At 35.8% G+C, this 21,955-nt stretch overlaps 1 protein-coding gene across 2 annotated transcripts in view; it reads left to right on the forward strand.

The window, feature by feature from the left end:
- LOC124369589 overlaps positions 1-21,955 on the forward strand; it is an 80,661-nt gene that overhangs the window by 25,540 nt on the left and 33,166 nt on the right. For both annotated transcript variants that reach the window (XM_046827632.1, XM_046827633.1), the window contains exon 2: positions 21,270-21,584. In XM_046827632.1, coding sequence (XP_046683588.1) covers positions 21,270-21,584 — 315 coding nt within the window. The remainder of the gene's footprint in view (positions 1-21,269; positions 21,585-21,955) is intronic.

A 21,955-nucleotide genomic window follows, 5' to 3' on the forward strand; every position in this document is an offset into this window, starting at 1 on the left:
GGGCCTTGTTATTAATGATGTACAACAAGTCTCGAACTTGTTCAATAATTTCTGCATAAATGTTGCTCAAAATGGTTTGACTTCCTCAGGCACCGTTAGTTCATATTTACATGGAGGTTAAACATTTCTTCATTATTTTCATCACCTGTTTCAGCTAAAAAGGTTACTGGTCTGTTTTTGGATATTAAGAAAGCTTTAGATACAGTGGATCATAGGATACTCTTAGAAAAAATGTTTGGCTGTGGAATTAGAGGTAAAGTTTTAAAATGGTTTCAAAGCTATTTAACAGATAGAAAACAATGTGTAAAAGTTCGTCAAACAATCAGTGACTTTGGCATAATAAAACACGGTGTACCCCAAGGATCTGTGCTTGGTCCGATCTTATTTTTAATTTATATTAATGATCTTTGCGATGCACGTTTTCACGGTCACATAACTTCTTTTGCTGATGATACAGCCTTATGTTATGTTGAAGATGATTGGGAAACGGTCAAAAATTCCCTTAGTTTTGATTTGAATGCACTTCAATGGTGGTTTTCTAGTAATAATATGCTGCTAAGTCCTGCCAAGACAAAATATATAAACTTTAATTTAAGGATTGAAAAGAAATTCCAAGACTGTATAGTTTATAAATGTACTAAATGCCTTTGTTTTCAATCCAAATGCAATATTGAATGTGCTATAGTAGGTCAGACAACCACTATGAAGTATTTAGGAGTTATATTAGATCATGAGTTAAATTGGAAGAAACATATACAAAATTTGAAGTCTAAACTTACTAACGTATTGAGATGTTTTTATTTTTTGAAAAAAATTTGTAGAGAACAAGTTTTAAGAACGGTTTATTTCTCATTAGTTAATAGTAGATTGGAATATGGTTTAATTTGTTGGGGTGGGAATTATGAATCAAATATCAAACCGATTTTTCTTTTGCAAAAGTTTTTTTTAAGATTAATGACAGGAAAGGTTAAGACAGAAGCTTCGTATCCTCTATTCGTAACTAGTAAAATTCTTCCTCTGAAGCATTTGTTTGTTTTCAAGGTCCTAAAGCTGTTTTATGTAAGAAGTGGGAATTTACCACAAAAAAATAGTAGTTATATCTCTAAATTAAGAAATGAACCTGTATTTACTGTGCCCAAGCCTAATTTAACTTTTTTTCAAAAAGGTTACATCTTTTTAGGACCCAAAATTTACAACGTTTTGCCAAGTGTAATAATAAATTGTAATAATTCTAAATCATTTTCAAAAAAATTAAAAACGTGGTTATTGTCTTTTGAAAGTGTTGATTTTCTAGTAAATATAAATAGTTGATAATTAATTTTAGGTTTATTGTTGGTTAAGTCTGTACAAACGTTAAGTCTATATGGAAGATATAATAACTGGATATGGTTATAATTTATATTTATGGCATTTTATGTACTGAATTAGCTTTAGACTTTGAAAATTATAAAATGTGTTTTTTATTCAAATTTGTTTTGTTAAAGCTTAGTTTAAATGGGAAGATTGATCGTATTTGAATTTATTTGTTAATTTCATTTGCTTGAGTGTTGTTTTCTTTTTTTCTAAGAAAGTTGGAGCCTCTACACAGGCAGTTCCTTGCCTTTTGAGGTCCTATTTTGTTTTCTTGAATTTTGTTTATTGATGTACCTTAGCTGTATTAATATAAAAAAAAAAGACATGTTCATATTTCTTTAACAAAAAGTTACATTGTTTTTATTTTTATTTTCATGTCAATTGTGTCTACAATTAAGGAGCAATGTTTGTGTTTGTGCTTAAGGTATAAATGATGTTTATATAATTTTACTATTGTACATATTTTCAAGAAAATAAATATTTTTTCTATCTATTTTTTTCTATCTATCTGTTTTCAAGAGAGGGATATAAGATATGATCAATTCCCTTAAACAAAAGACATCTTCAGGTAATGATAAAATATCATATAAACTGCTATCATATTGGGAATTCATAATCGATCCACTTGTTCACTTGATTATTTTTCTTTTGAAAGTGGAGTTTTCACAAATACTTTAAAACGGTCTATCATAAAACCCTTGCACAGTAAAAGAATAGTGGACGACCTTGAAAACTTTAGCCCAATATCTCTATTATATAAACGTTTCCTAAAGTTTTTGAAAAAGAAGTTATTATTAGGTTTTATTAGATAAAACAATATTTTGTTGATTTGTCAAAGGTGGGGAACTAATGCTTAATGCTCTGGATAAAGGTAAAACTGTTTCCGGTGTCTTTTTATTTACGGAAGGCATTTGATATGGTTTCCCATGATCTTCTAATAGATAAACTTGAGAGCATTGGAGTGCGTGGTGCAGCAAAAAATGTATTTCATCTTATTTAACGGAACGCCGACGAGTAGTTGATAAGCCTTTCATTCATGGTTTCACTTTAAGGCGTTATTATTCTGATGTGTAAATAGTGAAGGCGGAAGTCCCCAAGGTTCCATTCTTGGACCTGTCTTGTTCATTTTATATATCAATTCCATCAGGGGGTGTGTGTAGGTACCCTTTTGTGTTTGTTTGTAGAAGACACTTCAATTCATTTTACACTCAATGTTGTGAGGACCTTGAGGTTAAAACGTGTTTGGAATCTAATATCCAATGGTTTAGAGCAAATGGTTTGACTACAAACACTGGTAGACCAAATTACTAGAGTTCACAATCACAGAGAATACGAATGGCAATAAAGAATATTTGACCTTGATATAGTTGTGCCATTACGAAATACAAACAATAAGCTGAGCAGTTAAAACATCTTTAGCTGAGGATCCCACAAACTTGTTCTTTGAGAAAATTTGAATTGAAAATATTCTTGATATGAAATCAAAAGCAAACCTTAATCAAACAAAATGTCATTCTGAGAGCTTAGTTCATTTTCCTATAAGCTTCGTTTACTGATTAAATCAATCGATTTCTAGATCGCATATTCATCGTTAACTCACAGTAGCTTAACTCAAAAGAAACGGTATACCTTCTCATTGGATTTTAGTTTGGGAGAACTATTCACTCTTGGGCTATCTTCAAAATTACATATATACTACATATATATATATTTACATATCGTTGCTAGGAAACAGGTTTGCTAGATTACGTAGGACATAAATACCTGAGGCAACCTTTGAGCAAATTCTATCGGTGTGATAACTCCAGGTCAGTTTCGAGTCAAGGTTTATCCTTGGAAACTTGGTGGATTCGGCTTCAACTAGGATAGCTTCTTCCGCCATCACAATTGGTCGGTATTCGGCTTCTTGTTGACGGAGACAAAAGTTGATTATGTTAGTTTTGGTACGGTTTTTTAGATTTACCTTTGAAAAATGCTCTATGCGTTTAGTTGAGTAAAGGCTATGAGCTCGATACCTTGTTTCGGTTCTGATCTGATGCAGAGTTGTATCATCCGCATATTGAATCACCTCTCCATTGGAATTGATTAATTCCGCCTATTGACGTAAATGAGAAAGGAATAAGAAATATTGGTCCAGAATTGAACCCTGGGGAATATCATAGGGCATTTGTACTTTGCCTGTCAGGGTGCTCGCGATCTGCACACACTGTTATCTGCCACTAAGGTGTTACAAAGGTCATTTATGTGGCAGACCTTGGACACCACCTGTACATAACTGATGCAACAGGTGAACCCTTGCATAGCGTTCAAAGTGTTTGGATACTTGGAGGTGAGAGGATTGCACACTTTTATATAAACTGGATTTTTATCCTACTGAGTTATACTAAATCTAAAATCCCTTAAAATAGTGTATTTGCCCCGAATCAGGCTACAGCATTAAAATTTCTTGATTTTGAAACAGCCAGTCTTATAAAAAGCGAGACCAGTTAAGTTAAATCAGTCTGCTGGTTTTGCCAGTTACGACGAAGAACAACTTATGCGTCTCTTCCGTACGTGACGAACATTACTTAATTGAGTTATTCTGGGTATTTTGTTTTAGACTATCATACACATTTTAAAAAAACTTTTGCGTGAAATTCCTTCAAAATATGATGCCTAAACTAGATGTATTAGGATTTGTCCATCCAGTGCTTAAAATATGCTTGAATCTGTGGCAACTGTCTTTTCTGTACATAATTTACATACAGTACTTGTAACTGGACGTATGAGTTGTTATAACAGTTTGATTACGATATTAACTTACTCAATCTTTGTCTATAACAAGGAAAACTTAGACTCATTTTTAGTTCTTTTATAATTTCCAATATCATACAGTGCTGAAATTCAACATCTGTATTCCTAAAAGGAAAATTAGCACAACTGATAATGGATTTCTCTTCGCAACCTGGTTGAAAAAATCTGTAAAACCTACATTCTTCATTTCAGCTGTAGCCAAAATAAAACTTCCTAAATGTCTAACTGCACACTGTCTTCAGGTAATCTTTTAATTACATTCGATTATTCAGTTTGAGTAAATAATAACCGGAATCCCCTCTAACACGCTAACGTCATGATGCCATTTCACTTCTTGTATTAACAATCTTTGAAAATTTGATTTTTTATCAAATCTTTTATTTGATTGTATGACTGGTTGTTTATAATATTTTTTGTCGAATCTTAGAAATTAAAGATAATCATTTAAGTTAAGCTGCAATTGAGTGTATTAGGCATATCCATGTCCAGGAAAAAGTATTTGACTATTACTCTTTTAATTCTTTAAATTTTTCAAAACTATTGGCAATCCATCATATTAATATTTATGCCTACCAATTCCGGGAGGGGCAAGGATCCTTGATTATAAACTCAGGGTTTTAGCTTAGTATTGCAGAGTATTCTTTGCCAGCGAACCAAGGAGGGCATAGAGTCTTTGTTATAAACTCTGGCCAATTTAGTTTAATATATATATGTGGGTCAAATTCACCTCGAGTTCAGAATTTGAATTCAGGACCTGAGGATTGTGAATGTTACCTGGAATGTCACCTTGACTAAATAACAACAGATTTTTTATTTGACTTTAGCACTAGCTCGGCCAATCAACACTACGTTGCAACAAGGTATACTCAACTGACGTGCCGTAAATACATTAGACCGGCAGTGGTGTAAACGGACGGAATAGACTCTTTTTGGCCGTAGTAGACGTTCTATGTGAATGTATATTTTCTTTATCGGGACAAGGAAACAACTGTGGAGTCAGAAATATAATTCATTCGAACCAGAAATGTTTCTGCACTCACAAAAACTGTATAAAAGCCAGTCACAATTCCACCTAACCTCTGATTCTCTTAAACATGTACACTGAAATAAATATTTGGCTAATATATGCCTAATTCCGCTTGAAAAATATCACAGGGCTTCATAATATTACAAAATAGAAAGGTTACGGATTTAAACTTAGAAAAGTGTGTGCGAAGTCGCAGATAACTGCTATAAATATATATTGTGTAGACATTTTGAATGTTAAGAAATCATGTCAATTTTTACTAACTTTAAAGTAAGACAGTTCAGAAGCTAAAATGGGTTTAATAGCAAATATATAAAATTGGTACTCTCTTTATTCTTATCGACATAAAAACCTAAAGTTCCTGTATGTAAATAATTTGCTTTATTTATAAATATATGGAACTGCTTGTATATTCCATCATAGCTTGTTTATATTAGTTTATTTGTGATCTAAAAATTCAATTTATCTTTGTTAATAAACACTGTTAAAGCTGTATTAAATTTATCCCTTTGAATGATACTGGGCGACATGCTATAATAAAATATGTCCTTAGTGCAACATTCCGACAGAAGCATTTATGAAACTACATATTTCTATTGAACTCTTGTGTTTGAGTGAATAGTCGAGAATATTAGGAAGAGTAGGTACACAAACAGCTAAATTTCAAACCTATTTGTTTTTGTCTTTTCAGAGTAGGCGACGTCCGAATAGTAAATCATAAACGTTAATTGGTCTGAAATGTCTACGGGTACGCTGTTTTAAGACATCTTAATAATCCAGAATCTTAGTACTGATAAGCTTTCTTAATCGGTTTCGGCAGGAACTTTGCCGAAGTCAACCAGCCACCGGAGACAGCCGGCAAATGCGACATCCGCAGTACTTCCCTGAAGAAGCGCAGGAAAACAGAAGGCTGCGTGCGGCTAACCAAGGCTAACCCACTTTAAACAATGCTACTGTGAGAACCTGGACCGTGTTCCCAGCCATGACCCTCACCGAGAGCAGAGCCGCTCTTCCCATTGTTCTTTGACGGCAAACACCTCTGCGTAGCCGTGAGCAGAGCCGCTTATATGGGAACAGACCTAATGAACGCTGGCAAACGAATGAAGAGTGGACTTCTGCAAATAAAATGAATAAACACTAAGCAAGATGTTCACCTCATATTAAAGCCATTTTACAAACTGTAATAAAAAATAAGTGGCACTCATGAGTGTTAGTTGATGTAGTTGCAACCAAATGTAACAAAGCACATAGCTTACAGCTGCTGCTAAATTGCACATTACTTACAAACAGAAAATTACAGATGTACATGATTACAGTTTATTATTATTAGTTAAGTTGTTATTTAAGTATATTTTGTGTTAATTAATGTTGTAATTATATGACTGTTAAATAAAGTCAAAATTTGTACTCGAATTATTTTATTTCTTGTAAATACACCGCAATACAGTTTTTTTCTATAATATTGAGCCCACCATTATGTGTGCCATCGTCATAATTTTTATCATGAGGTGGACATTTATAAGTCTCAATGATTATTTTATTTGAGTATTATTACAAGCAGAAGTTCTTAAAAAACGGAGGATTTATCTTGCCTTTATTTAGCAACAGCATACAGATATGAGATGTGTAAGATAATATGTAGTATTGAATGATTACAACCTTCTTCCTGTAATAAACCTCCTTTGCTATTAGAAGAAGAAACAGCATAAGATTTATTCTTCTTACCATAAGTAACTTTGGCCGGCTCACATAGGTCCTTCCAGCTACTGCCAAGGTTAGCATATCTAAACGAGGGTTCGGAAATATTTATATCCTGGATGAAATCAGAAATGTTAGGACATGTACAGCGATTTTATCATCACCGGAAATTCAAATAAAGCCGTCTATTAACTCACTCTATGACGCCAAGAGGGAATTAAGTGGGGGAAAAGGTCAGGAAATTAGGAAATTTTCCACTTGTGCATTGTCAGAAACATATTCTATACAGTACATATACTCACCCCCTTTGATGGGACCAAAAGATTAAATTTTTCATAATTCTCATAATTTATTATTGTATGACATGAGTCACCATCATTGTTTTATCCTACCAATATTATTAATTTATTATCAAGGCTCCGTCATACAGTACCTATATGAATTCACAACTTAAATAAAAAGAAAAAACGTTACAAATAAAAAGTAAAAAGTTACAATATTCTATAAATACTTAAATTTGTAATAAACGTACACATATATAATATTGAATGATTATGTGAAGGCCTGTTACAGTGCTCATTCCTCATGCTGACGGAGTTTACGTTCCTGCTCCTGCGTCGATCGACCTTTCCCTACTTTTGGTCTAAGCCCTGTGCATCTACTTAAGCCTACAACCTACATGTTTATCAGTATTTATCATATTTACATTCAGCTCAATCATGATGCATGTCAGCACCTCTTTTTTAGACCAAGTACATTTTAGACCATATGAGTTAACCTATATATATATATATATTTTACGTACCTTATAAAAATCAAATGAAAAGTGTATTTTGGTTCATTGTAATGCTTGTAGTATTTGCAGCAAAGTATATATAATAAATATATTCTTTGACAATGTTAATCCCAATATGCTTTATATTTCTGAAGCGTGCTGGTTGCGCGACGAAAATTCAAATATTGCGTGTTTTATAATTTTAAAATGGGCAACGCTTTAAGAAGGCTGGCAAGGGACTGTTGTGTTCTGAATTAATGTGGTGGTTATGTCATGTTTGTAAAATAACTTGTACGGAAACCTAAAGTCCAAATACAATACACACGCTGTCAAAAGTTCAAAGCAAGAAACGTTAAACTAACATTTAATAAGAATGCGTAAGTGTTAATATATTTTTGGATCGACGGTAGGGGACGCAAATCATTTTAAAAGTATTACCAAGAAAACAATTAGGAGCGCTCATTTTAATTCATGAAGCATCAATAATAAACTAGACTAAATCATTGTTTTTATTTCACAAAACAATATTGACTTGATTTATAAATCTGAGAAATAACAAAACTCTCATAATAGCCGTTGTGTTTATTTTAACGGATATTACAAATCTGCTATGTAAATGCTATTAGAGATTTTAACGTAGAAATGGATGTAGAATGTACTGGAGTATGTATACGAAATATTATCTGCAATTGAATTGCAATCTAAAGATCTCTCACTGAGAACTAATTTTTAGAAATCCATAAATTATCTATTTAGTGTAAACAGTGACAAAGAGTGGACTGTAATACAGGTATGTGGCGATTTCAATGTTGATTTTATGACAAATCAGTCTCAAGACAGAATTGCGCTTCTTGGTTTGCTGTTCTGATTGGTCCTGGGAATCAAGGAACCGATACATGATGAAGTTAAAGAACAAAAAAGTTAAGAATCTGTGTGTTGAGAAAAAAGGACTAGAAGAATTAAGAGATGTATCTCACCGAAATTTTTGGAGAAAAAATATTTAACAATAAAAAGTCAGTAGACCACAAATAAATCAGCCTAAAAAGTTAACGTATTGCGCTATAAATTGTAGCTAAATTGTAGTACTTAATACGTAGCTATCTCGTTATTTAATGGATTGATGGATTGAGCCCGCCAAATCCTACATCAACAATGTCAATCAGGCTCTGAACAACTGGAAGTCAATTTAAATTACCGACGATACAATACTTACTTATCACAATGCTATACCACGCGCTCGTTGTTTTGTGCTTGATAGAGCATTTGTAATTTACTATTGAGTTTTAGTATACTAGTTGGTAAAATCAATATTAGTGCCCAAAGCGTTAGATCTAAGTTAATTTGTCATCATTAACATACTTAAGTTCCATTATTTCTTACGACTTAGGTCTATGATTTGTCTGAATTAGCTATTATTATGAGATCTACGTAACACGTTTTACTCCACTGTTGTTAATAAGTTAAGCCGTGGTTGTGTTTTTAACAATGTTCATAAAATAGATAATGAGGGAAGCCCTTCTGGTAACGCTTACATTGGTCCTCTTCGTTCGGTGTCCAACGATCTTTACTCTGTTTAATTCGTGATGAGCCGCTGGGATATCTGAAAGTGGTGAATTGAAAATCAGTGCGATAGTGTTAGAAAGAATGTATGTGGTTTACTAACAAAAAAAGGAGTTTATTTTCCCGTATTTTAGAGAAAATTAACTGATTTTTAATTTTTTCAGCGTTGATTATATTGTTATAATGTAAATAATATTTAAAAAATAAATTTTATTATTTTACTTTTTAATATTAGGCTTGATCATATTAGTTACTATTATAATCAAAGTGGAGTGTTTAGGAATTAACGGGCCGACGGAACTAAAATCGTAATTAAAATTACCTCATAACATCCATAATATGGCTTCGAGCGCTTAAGAAGTCCGATTACCCGCTTTTAGAAGACCATTGGAAAATAAGTAATTGTGTTGTTTTTCATAATTTAGGTCTTCTGATCAACACTTACATGTACTGTGGTGTATTTCATTTTCCACAGAAGGTTACACAAATGGGCAATTTAACACTTTTGTCACAATATGCTAATTATTAATATGTCACAACCATATCATGAACTGAAAGAACTAATTTTGCACGATTCGAATTTAATAAATAACATGAAAGAGTGCTGCTTCGCAGGAAGAGATTCCAAGCAATGAGCCTAATTCTTTTAAAGTTCAAGTACCTTAACCTGTTGGATATTTAACTTCTTCCCAAAGATTTAGCCAGACTAATCCCACACTCACTAACAGCTACTCGATCCACCGCCAGTGAAATGAGGACACTATTAAATGTGAAATGCCATTGTGGGCTAGGACTCTAGCATGCATGGAGTACACAACTAATATTACTTGATATATAAAAAAGGCAGGGGAAAGAAGTTTTGTTCCCTATGTTTGGGCTGCGTTCCAGTTGAACTTGAATGCATGAGCATCCAGCAAACTATAGGGCCACTGTCTGAATTTACCAATTATTGGAATGTCGCATTGTTGGGAAAGAGAGAAAGCATCACTGTGTGTACAGTTCGAGGACTTTAGCTGTGCGCGTGTCCTTGAGTGTGTGGTGATAGGCGGGAGGGGTGGCGGGGTAGCATTATGCGCTGCGTCCCGAAAACATTTCCTGTGACTCATGGGTAAAACCCTCCTTTCAGGAATCGTATTGGCCCGAATAACTCATCACACTCGCTAAAATCAGTCTGTTTTGTAAAAGTGCTGATTGTGGTGGAAATAATAATAAGAGAAAACAAAATAATAGGAATAATAGGACTTATCCTTGTTTTTCAGTTGTTATAGTGCTGTCTAACGTGTTTTTGAAAATAACGTATTTCTCAATTTTATCTGTAAATCAAAATCGTGAGTTTAAAGTCATTAAAGAGATTGTTGCGCCTTCATCTCAGCGGCTAGCACGTAAACGCAACCCGCAACACAGATAGCGTTTGTTTGTTGAAAGGGTAGTATCTGGGCCCTACGAGCACAGCTAAATTCCTCCAACTGTACAGATCGAGCGGCAGTTGAATGATTTTGACCCACATTGCTTGGTTCAGGAGCTGAATCTAGGTGGATTTTGGCTGTCTAATATTGGTAACCAGGGCACATACAGAGTTTGGTGTTTCAATTGATAGTGAGAGTGTCAATGGAGAGTGTTGTGGTGCTGTTATTGTTCGACATGTGCATGGCCATGTGGCTGGTAGATCTGCAGGGTGCAAATGAATTTTAAACCATTAAGGAGGGATCGTTATAACATAAATGGGTGAACGCTATGGAATGGATATCTGTTTCCTGGTGGATCTGGGTTTTTATTTCTGTTGTCCACATTTTCAGGTTGGGTTTTGCCTGGTCGACGTCTGGCGGGGGAGATATATGTAGCTGACCCTATTCTTTAATTCCTAGTTGGTGGAAGCCCCTGTTGGGTCCTTTCCTGAACGAACATTATTCAGTCTGCACAAAAAGCTATAAGTACACTTATGGAAATTTATCCTAAACTAGTTAACAAATATGAATTAACGAAACCTTTGCTTATGATACAGAAAAACTTTATTTGTAAACTGAATTTGGAAGCCGGAGTATAGAAAACTAATACCAATTAAAATATTTTTATAAAATATTACAATCAAAATAATATATCTATTTACAAAATCGTTATCTATGTTTCCACAACCTACGAAGGTGCTGGTACTGCCTTCTGTATTTCTTATCTATCGCTAGAAGTAAAGTTTAAGTTGGGCCAAGTACCTTCATACTATACTGCAGAGTTTGTGCCATGTACAAAGACGAGAAGTATATTTATAATGTTGATTACTCAGATATTCTCATATCCTAAAATTCATAATCTGCTTTAAGTACAATAAATAGTGGAGGGGCCAATGTGGGTAATTAGAGTAATGAACGAGTAATGAATTATAAATAAATTCGTGTGACAAAATAATTATCCTACAATGGATACCGGGGTCATTCGGGAATAACGAGAAACGAAAGGACTGGCAAAGTAGCCAGTGGGACTGTTTTGGACGGAGATGACATCAACGATTTTCAATATTCTCTTAGTAATTATAAAAGTAATTTGCATACAGTTTATATAATAAGGTTCAGAAGTCCAATAAAGCTCAATGGTTCAAAAATGTACACGTAAAATTTTACTCCTGTTGGTGGTTTGCAAATTATCCACTCAGTAAGGAAACAGGGAGTATATTGTCTTCTGCTTGTATGGTAAAGTGATTGTGCAGATGCCTTTGTTTAGGAGGATCCTTGGTTCTACAATGCATGATGGTTTCCAGGATTTAGATGGAAGTCACTCTCAATAATTTCCAGTCTTTAAATACATTTCTGCAGCTCTCTCTGGGTTATCCTGTCACTATCCTTGGTGCTTTCTTCTGCATAATTAGGAAACGAAGAATATTTCCATCCAAAGAACCATCCCATTAAGTTATTCCGTAAAATAAGTGACTTTCGAAAAGTGCATGATATGCCATTTTCGTGGCTTCAGGACTACTGGTCTGTTTAGTTCTCTTCAGTGCGAATGGAGCAGAGCTAAGCGGCATATGTTATCTATGTTACTTTTCTAACTCAGGCTCACATTAAGTGTTATGCCTAGATGTTTAATATTTTTAGCTGCTTGGAGGCCTGGCAGTTTACTTATAGGAGCTTTTTTTACTACCAAATGAGTTTTTTTGTTTTATGCTCATTGAGAGCAAGATAATTTTAAGTGTATGTTCTGGGCCAAATTGAAGGCAATGAATCTGTCTATTTCTAGTTGATTTGTATCCTTATTAGCTATGAGTAGAACGGTGCCATCCACGTACATCAACATTTTACAATATTCTCCTAGATGTTATGGGAAGTAATTTATGAATACTATGAACAGGACTGGTCCAAGGACCGAACCTTATGGAACCCCTTGTGTGACTGCCAGAATTTTAGACTAAACTATACTTATGAGCCCGTTGACTGTTTCCTTTAGTTCCACTACCTGACTTTATCCTTCGAGGTAGCTTGCGAACCACCGGAGTACTGTTTGTTAGATCCCAAGTCTGTTAAGTTTAGTCAGTATGAGGACCTAGGCAGTCAAAATGTTGAGGAGTAGAGTAGTTACGGTGTTGCCAGTTTCTATGTTGTGAATTATTAGTACAATTAAGTCAATCACTGCAGTAACAGTAGATTTACCAGAGTTAAAACCATGCTGCTTGTCAGTTAGTAATTTGTCACTAATTTTTAATGAGTTTTGAGACAGATGAAAGCATAGAGATTGGTCTATAGTTGCTAATTTTTTGGAGGTCCCCTTGGTTAAGTTTTGGATAGATTTGACATATTATTAGTTTAGATGAGGAAATGCCTTGCTCCGTAGACATGTTTGAGGTTTTAACCAGTGGGATTATTAGTTCCTCTGAGCAATACTTAAGGATCTTAATTTATATTTCGTCAATCCCTGCAGAAGTTTTTCATAAAATTTATCGTCTTTTCATTTCATCAGAGTTTAAATTTATGTCGCCTAAAAACGTACGTTTTGTTCTTTGTTTTACTACTATAATATCGTTCCACTTCGTTAATAAATAGGCCAGTGTCACTGTCATGTGTTCTGTGTAAAGCAGTTAAGTTACATTTCCTACCGCCAAAAATAAAATCAAACGTTAGCCTATAAACATCACCATCGCTACCTCATTGGACACGACCGACAAGGACTTCTTCACATAAACAAGAGTATCATCGTTACGATATCTATTTGTAATAGTCCTTGCCACTTCGTAACCGTCGAGATGTGACATGATAATGTCATTACCAACCCAGGCCTCGGTTAAAACTATAGTATCGATGTTTCTGTTAAGTGATTCCAAATAAACTAATAAACTATCAATATTTTTTGAATAACTTCTTATATTGATGTGAAAAAAAAATTTGTAAACTTGCGTTATTTAAATTATGTATGAAAAAAGACTTAAAATCAAAACTATTTTAAAATTCCAGACATTCAACTGAACTAAAATAATCCCAGTCGTTAGGTGTCTCCATGTATTGTGTTTAAATTGTCTCCAAACGATCCGCCATTTATTGTGACCTATATATTTCCGAACTCATAATTATTAACTTAGGAACAATTTAGAAATGAAACATACATTAACTTTAAAAAAATGCAGTAATACTTATTATGACTTCTAGAAAATGGTATAAGTATAAATGCTGCCTATAATGCACTATACACAAATGATGTATACTGAGCTGAACAAGTGTTATTAATCTTGATTATTGATTAACAGATCTGCACCTAGTATCCTCATGCACTAAGCATCGCGTATACTACAGGCAGTCTCTCACCCACACACATGGAAATCCTCACGCGCGCGCGCGCACACACACACACACACACAGGTGGGAGGTCAACTCTGTGGATATTATATCCCTTTCATAGTTCGATTAAAGTGCTTTCCGATTTGCTGAAAGCTCGGTTAGGTTGTCAATATTTATGCCATCCATTAAAAGCTTATTAGTGCTTGAATACAGTCAACTCAGACTTTTAATTACCTCTTCCATACTTACTTATTTGTACATTTTCGTTTTAATGGAACTAGGCCAAGAACTTGTAGCCACCACATCTATTGTAATGTTGTTTTAGAAAAAAATCTGTAACAATCGGACAACTTTATTAAAGAGGGGTATTAGTGACTTCCAAATGGGGGTGTTTTTCGGCATAGGCGAGGATGTTTTTGATGTGTATGACTTCTCAGGTGCTTGTATGTTGGTACATTTTCATTATGGTACTAGTACTAGTCCTTGTACCCCTACTCCTCTTGTCACATTTTGATGAGAGGGTTTAAAGCCTCCCCGCCCTAAAGGAAGCCAGGGAATAAAACAAACATTCATTTGGTTTTACTGAAGATATACATTAAAGACGTTTTAAAACAAATTTGTTCGAAATTGACAATCTTTATAAAAGAGAGGTAATAGTAACCTCCAAAGAGGGGTGTTTTTAGGTGAGGGCGAGGATTTATTCATGCACATGACCTCTCCTGTGATGACTGTATGCTATAATGTTCTATAGTACCATTATAGTATATATTTCCATTATAATGGTACTTGTACAAGTCCTTGTACCCCCATATTCCTTGTCACATTTCGATGAGGGGGGTTTAAGCTCCCCAAAGTAAGCCAGAGAATAAAAAATTTTCATTTAATTTTCCTGAAAATAGATATTGAAACACGTGCTTTAGGAAAAAATTGGTCGAAATCGGACAACTTATATAAAAGTGGAGAGGGCATGGTGCTCCACTTAATGGGGCTTTTTGGACTTAGTCGACATAGACTTTTTATAACCTTATCGTGTTTACGTATTTGTACAATTTCTTTTTTGTGGAACTAGTATAGGTACTTGTACCTCTACACCCCTTGCCATGTCTTTGCATGGGGGGTTTTAAGCCCCCCAGAGTAAATCAGCAATATTTTATATATATAAAAAAGCCATGTCCGGCATCTGATCGGCCTTGTTCGACAGCGCGCGTGAGTCCATCAACCAGGGTGGGCGGCACCTGCAGGCCGGGGGCCAAGCTTCTGACGGTGACTGATAGTAGTCTACCTCCGCCTGGGAGCTGCTATGTCCTGTTCGCTGGAACAAACGATGTCGCCGCCGATGAGTCCTATACCATCTTCGAGCACCTAGAGCGACAGTTAACTGCCCGCCTCAACTCGTCGGCCGTCATCGTGTCCACTGTTCCGCATCGACATGATCTCTCTATGGACCACGCCGTGAACCAGCGTATTGCCCTCGTTAACTTCTACATCGAGGAGCTGTCTGTTCGATATAAAGGAATAGAGGTGCTAAAATTTCAACGAGATCGGAAGACGCTGGTTTACCCAACACGGTATGCACTTTGCGACTGCCTGGCAAGCGGCTGCTGGCTGAGCTTCTGTTGGGGTGTCTTGATCGTTTCGGTCAGTCACCAACCATCCGGGCCCCCAAACCTCGCCTGCTCATGCTGCCACTTCTTCTGCGGCCTCTTCCACTCCGTTGTCTTCACTGCCTGTTCAAGATCGCCAACAACTGTGCTCGGAGGCACTATCTCCAACGGCAGTGCAGCCTGTGGAGCCGGTCATCGTTGGGTCCACTACATCGAGGACCGGTTCCTCTGCTTAAGACGCCGGGACCTGCTTCCTCGGGATTCGCGCTGGTGTCACCTCCAGCAGGCGCGATGACACGTCCTGGCAACAAAACATTTGCCGAGGCCGTCGTCAGCAGCTGTTTGCCTGCCACCTCATCTCCTGTGCCTTCTGTCAAAATCAATTCTGTTTTTTTTAGGGGCCCCACGTCTGGCCGACGAACAAAATTGACTGACGTTACCCAACAAATACAAACGAATTCAAAATTTTTCAATCAGATTCAAATCCGACTGCTTCACCAAAATGCCCAATCTGCCACTAAGAAGCTTGACGAAATTCAACTCATGTGTGCAGAAATGAAAACAGATGTACTTGTTTTAACTGAGAACGGTTTTAATGACAAGAACATCGACCTATGCAAAATTCCAAATTTCACATTGGCTAATTCATATTGCCGACAACTTTCCAAAGGAGGAGGAGTCACCATTTTTGTAAGAAAAAAACTATACTTTTTCTCCATTTTCACCCGTAAAAAACTATCGAAAAAGATTTTGGGATAAAATTCAATTCAACAGATCAAAATTAAACCATCATCGGAATCTATAGGTCTCCCAATAGCAATGAGGAAAAATTTTTTTACACATTTTGAAGCCCTACTGATAGATTTGACGAGCCATCAACAGGATTATGTCGTAATGGGTGATTTTCAACATTAATGGCAATGGACACTAATCATCCTTCCACCAAACGATTTGTCGACTTGTTAAGGTCATTTGACCTAGAAATTGTTAGTCAAAACGCCAACGCGTGTGACACATTCAACACAGTCGACAATATTGACAACATCATCTCCAATCTACCAAGTGTCGCAGTGTCCGTGGTCAATACAGCTATCTCGGACCACTATGGCCAAGAGGGCTATAATTAGTGGAGTAAAAATCGAGGAGGGAGCTCAAAATCACAAAAAGAATAAGAGACTTAAGGCAAGGAAACATCGCTCTCCTCAACACTTCCCTTTCTAAAGAAAATTGGAAATACCAAGAATCAATTCATTCAGTAGAAGAGCGTTTTGAAAGGTTTAGTGATACACTCAACTTTCATCTCGACATGTACTGTCCTCTCAAAACTATACAAGTTTGTCCCAAAAGGGTAAACAACAAATGGATAACTAAAGGAAATTTTAGTTTCTAGAGAAAAACTAAAGTTTTTTCTCAGAAATCCAGAAAACGTCGCACAATGAAGAATTCAAGCGGTTTTTTTCGAAATTACAAACTAATTTACAGAAAAGTTATCCAAGCTGCAAAGGCATATGATGTTTCCAAAGCAATTATATCTTCCAAAAATATTTTCTAAAACTGCATGGGACATCATCAACAATAAAAACAAATCATGCAACAAACAAATCAAATTAAAAAGTGGTGATAGACTTGTGGAGGACGCGGTGCAGGTTGCAAATAGGCTTAACAGATTCTTCGGATCTGTTGCTTGTGAGCAAGGCCCTTGCCCATCGCCCCCACAAGGACTCCCAAGACGAAGACAGAGTCCAGTAGCCTCCCTGGCACTAGCACCTGTCGTTGAGGAAGAGCTTGAAAAAATAATTCAGCAGCTCCCAGCCAAAAAAACAAATGATTTAAATTCAATGTCAACGTGGCTCATAAAAAAATGTTCCAAGCATATTGTGAGACATTAACCCAATTAGTAAAATTTCTCTTTTGAACAAGGAGTTTTTTTTCCCTCACTCCTCAAAACCGCTAAAGTAACCCCTATTTTCAAGAAAGACGATCCCCAATCCCCACAAAATTACCGGCTTGTCTCAATTTTGCCAGTTATGAGCAAAATATTCGAAAAGCTTTTCTTGACACGAATGCTTCAATTTTTTGAATAAGCACAACCAGCTATCTGAAGACCAGTTTGGCTTCAGGAAGGGGAAGTCGACAATAGACGCTGTTGTAAATCTTGTCAACATGGTTGTAGAGGGACTAGAATGTCGGGATCACACACTGAGTGTGTTTCTGGACTTAATCGAAAGCATTCGACCTGTGTTGACCATTGTTACAATGCTTGACAAACTTGAATCCCATGGCATACGAGGCGTGCCTCTCCAGTGGCTCAGATCATTTCTAAGCCACAGAACTCAAATTGTCCAGATCTCAAACAAATTATCTGAACCAATTCACCTGAGTTATGGTGTCCCACAGGCTCAATTCTCAGTCCGATTCTCTTCCTGATCTATGTCAATGATGTAGGTTCATCACTTCTGCACGGAAGACTAGTGGCAGTATGCTGATGACACGACTCTCTGTTTCACTAGCAAATCAAAATTTATTCTGGAACAGCAGAGTTTTGTTGAAATTAACAACTGCGTCCAAACTTTTTAACAGCCTCAATCTTAAAACAAATTCTGCAAAATCCAATTTTATAAATTTTGCTTTACGATCAGTAGATAGTCATGATGAGCCAGCCGTTAGGTTGGCTGACACTATGCTGGACGAAGTATATTGTTCGAAATTCCTGGGAATATACCTAGATCGAGGGTTGACTTGGAACGATCACATCGACCACGTTTGCTCCAAATTGGCCTCAGGCATTTATGTTTTGAGGTCTCTAGCCAAATACTGCCCGAGTCAGGTTCTGATGATGTGCGTATTATGGCTTGATTTACCCCCACCTCACTTACGGGTTGGTGTTGTGGGGAGCTTGTGCAAACAATCAATTCCTGAGAGTGTTTCAAGCTGCAAAAACAAGCAATCCGCATTATCGCTAAGCTGAAATTTAGAGAGTCGTAAAAATTTGCAGAATTGTATGTTTGAATGGAATTTATTGTGGTGTGTTTGACAAAAATTTTAGCAAGTAAAAAGCAAAAATGTGACATTTGCCATGCGTTGTATAATGTTCCGGCAATAAAAATCTGATTTGATTTGATTTGATATATATATATATATGATTGTAGTGGTCAGTGGCGCACCCAGAAATCCTCTCTGGGGCGTGTTCAAAACACAGTTGAGTTGGGGGTGTGGAAACCCCCCCCCCAGATCAGTAGGGGGACCGGAGGCACTTCCCCGGGAAATCTTTGAAATATTAGATCCTAAAATGGTTATTTTATAGTACGTTTGAACTAATAAAAGGAGGCTAAAGTGGAGGGTCAGCGTGTATAAAGTTTGCGGTATAATCACTCTACCACCAATTATCAGTAAGCTTATGCTGGGATAATTAAAATCTTCTAGAACAAATTCAGTTTATATGCAGTTTGTTTAAGGCAAATCTGTCGTCTTAAATTAAGCACTTTAAAAAAAAAGTTTACCTAAAGTTGAAATTTTGAAGTTTTTGGGAAATCAAGCCATAATAGGAATATTGTGTTTATTCAGACAGCATCACCAATTCCAGGGCTGTAGAGCCCTTATCATTCTTCCAGTTTTCCGGTTTCCTCTTGTTAGTTCTTGGTGCTACGCTGGCATTTTTGATCATCTCGTCAGCGTTTTATCGGCTTTTATTTGCCGCATTTGATCAATCGCGTTTAGCCTACAGTTTGAACTAGCCTCACCAAGGATTTCTCACAACACCTTCACGCTACCTAAGTACTTAGAGCTTTAAATTACTAATAGAATGCTGTAGATAGACTTGATTTTACTCATAAATGACAAAGGGATTAAAGAGCAGTATATCCATAAAATATGGAGCAAAACCTCAATATTTCAATAGTTATATTAGTATAAGAATCAAAAATGGAAAAATCAACCTTGTGCCATATAACATTGTAAAATTTAATATAGTGGCTTAGCAAATTTAAATATACGTGTTTTTGTATCAAACTTTTCATAAAATAATAAAAATCAAGAAGAAAAAATAAAATGTATTTTTTTAAATTACGTCATACTCTCCTCTAAAGCACAGTTTAATCATAACATATTGAACTAAATAATTAAGTTTAAATTAAAAATCTAAATCTTGATGTCTACTCTCGGATAACAAAATTAATCGAGCTATAATAACATGAATTATATTAAAATGTAGCTTCTTCATTTCTGCATTTTTACATATAGGACTGTTTACTAACAATAACTTCTATGATATATTAATGGCAACGAAAACAATACCGGTTTTTTTGGAACTGTTCAACCAAAACTGTATCTTTGAACATTCATAACTCGGAAATTTGTGATTCAATAATGATTAAAACGCAAGAGTACTGTAATTGAGTATGTAATGTTTTAGAATTTTAGAATAGTATGGAAATAAAATTGTTATCAAAATACAGTCTTGTTGGTCACGTCATGGAGCTCTTAGCCATCGAGCAACTAATTTTGTAAACCACTATTAAAAATGTTACAATTTTTAACTCAGATTAAATTGAGCACGTTTTGTTAATTTACCGCAACCGGCAACTGCTCGTTTCGCTCAAATCGTCAAACTGCCCAGGGTGGTGTTGCTTAGTAGTAAAAACGAATGACAAAAAACTAAGTCAGTTCAGAACTGCTCAGAGCTTAGCAACACTCTCACTACTGTGACAACTGATCATATCAGGACTACTCCTAAAGATACTTTGTATCGGGTACTCATCGTCCTACGTGTAAAAGTCATCGCAAACCGAAAGTACCCGGTACAGGTTCCTTTTACAATACAGATACTTTACATGTTTATCGCCGTTCCTGGTACAAAGTACTCGGACTCGTTTAGTAGTAACAGTAACTGGAACATTTTAGCAGTACTCTGTAACGTATTACTTTACATCAGTACGAGTACATTTTGCACTCGGTTACTGAAAGTACAGATTACAGGGAGTAACCACAAGAAATTGTGAGAACTAACCTCACTTTCGTAGTTGCTGCGTGACGGTAAAATATTGCGTTTTGAACTAAATTGATTTGTATTTGCAGTGTTGTGTATGTCGTAAATTAAAATAGTTATAAAGTTTGAATTTATATATTTAATTATAATAGATTTGCAAGTTCCAACATAAATGTTATTTTTAGTCAAAAATAAACTAATAGGGGATTGATTTCTTAAATAAAATGCTCTTGGCGGTACCGGACCCCGTAGTCTCCCCCGTCGGTGCGCCCCTGATACTGGTGACCCAAATAGTATCACTAGGACTGATTTTACCTTCACAACATCCTAACCAATATACATGTGTGGCTACTTAATTCATTGCGCCAAACAAAAAGTAGCATAAATACCTTGATTTAAAGTCTGGCAAAATGTTAACCATATAATGTAATGATTTTTTATGAATAATTCATGGAAATAAAAATCCATAATTACAGCTGTTGGTCATGGAATAATTTTGCTTTTCCTCAACTTCTGAAAAGTTGTGTTCATCATTTACACCAAATTGTGTAAGGATCGATAAATTTACTCAGTAATTCAGCTACAAAATTCTTGATTGTATTCCAAGTAACTTTGTAGATAGTAAAGGGGATGAATCTCAGAGGATAAAATTAGACATGACAGAGTTATTTACTTCAGCCATTTTATAATTATTGAACTCCAGAGGAAATTTTCTTTTTAGCCACTGAAAGCCGAGAAGAGGTGCTGGAGCAGAGTGGAAACGTGACAATCCGTGAGGGGAAGGATACTACCATTAAATGCACTGCGGGTGCAAGCTCAGAGATCATCTCTTGTGTGTGGCTCTGGGAATTCCCAGGCAGGGACCATGCTCCAACCGTGGTGGCGGGCTTCCCAGGACATGGTCTCAACTCCTCGGATTGCTCCATCAACTTGGTCAATGTATCCCAGATCCAGACAGGCTGGTGGACCTGTCGTGCTCAGACTGCCAACACCACTATTCTCCACTCTGAACCAATCTTCCTGCAAGTCTTTACAGGTAAACACAATTAACACAGGTCATTGCGAGATCATCTATTTGTTCTTAAAAATTATAATCTCCTTCTGTGTGGAATTTTCTTTATTCGTTATCACTATAGACAACTATATATTATAACTATAAACAAAACAAACATTTATTATTTTAATTCAGTGTAAATTTTTAAAACATAAAATATATTATGATTATTATGTACACAATTTGTTTATGGCTGTCACCAAAGCAAACGTGTAACTAGGAGGCTGGCTGTTCCTTAGTTACATAACGCTAAAATTTGACTTTTTAGACCCCTCTCCCACCCTTTGTAACGAACTTGTAATAATAGCATTAACCTTCTTCTATAATTAAATTACATTGTGCTGCCACCATCA

This window comes from Homalodisca vitripennis, chromosome X (assembly GCF_021130785.1).
Source record: "Homalodisca vitripennis isolate AUS2020 chromosome X, UT_GWSS_2.1, whole genome shotgun sequence".
NCBI lineage: Eukaryota > Metazoa > Arthropoda > Insecta > Hemiptera > Cicadellidae > Homalodisca > Homalodisca vitripennis.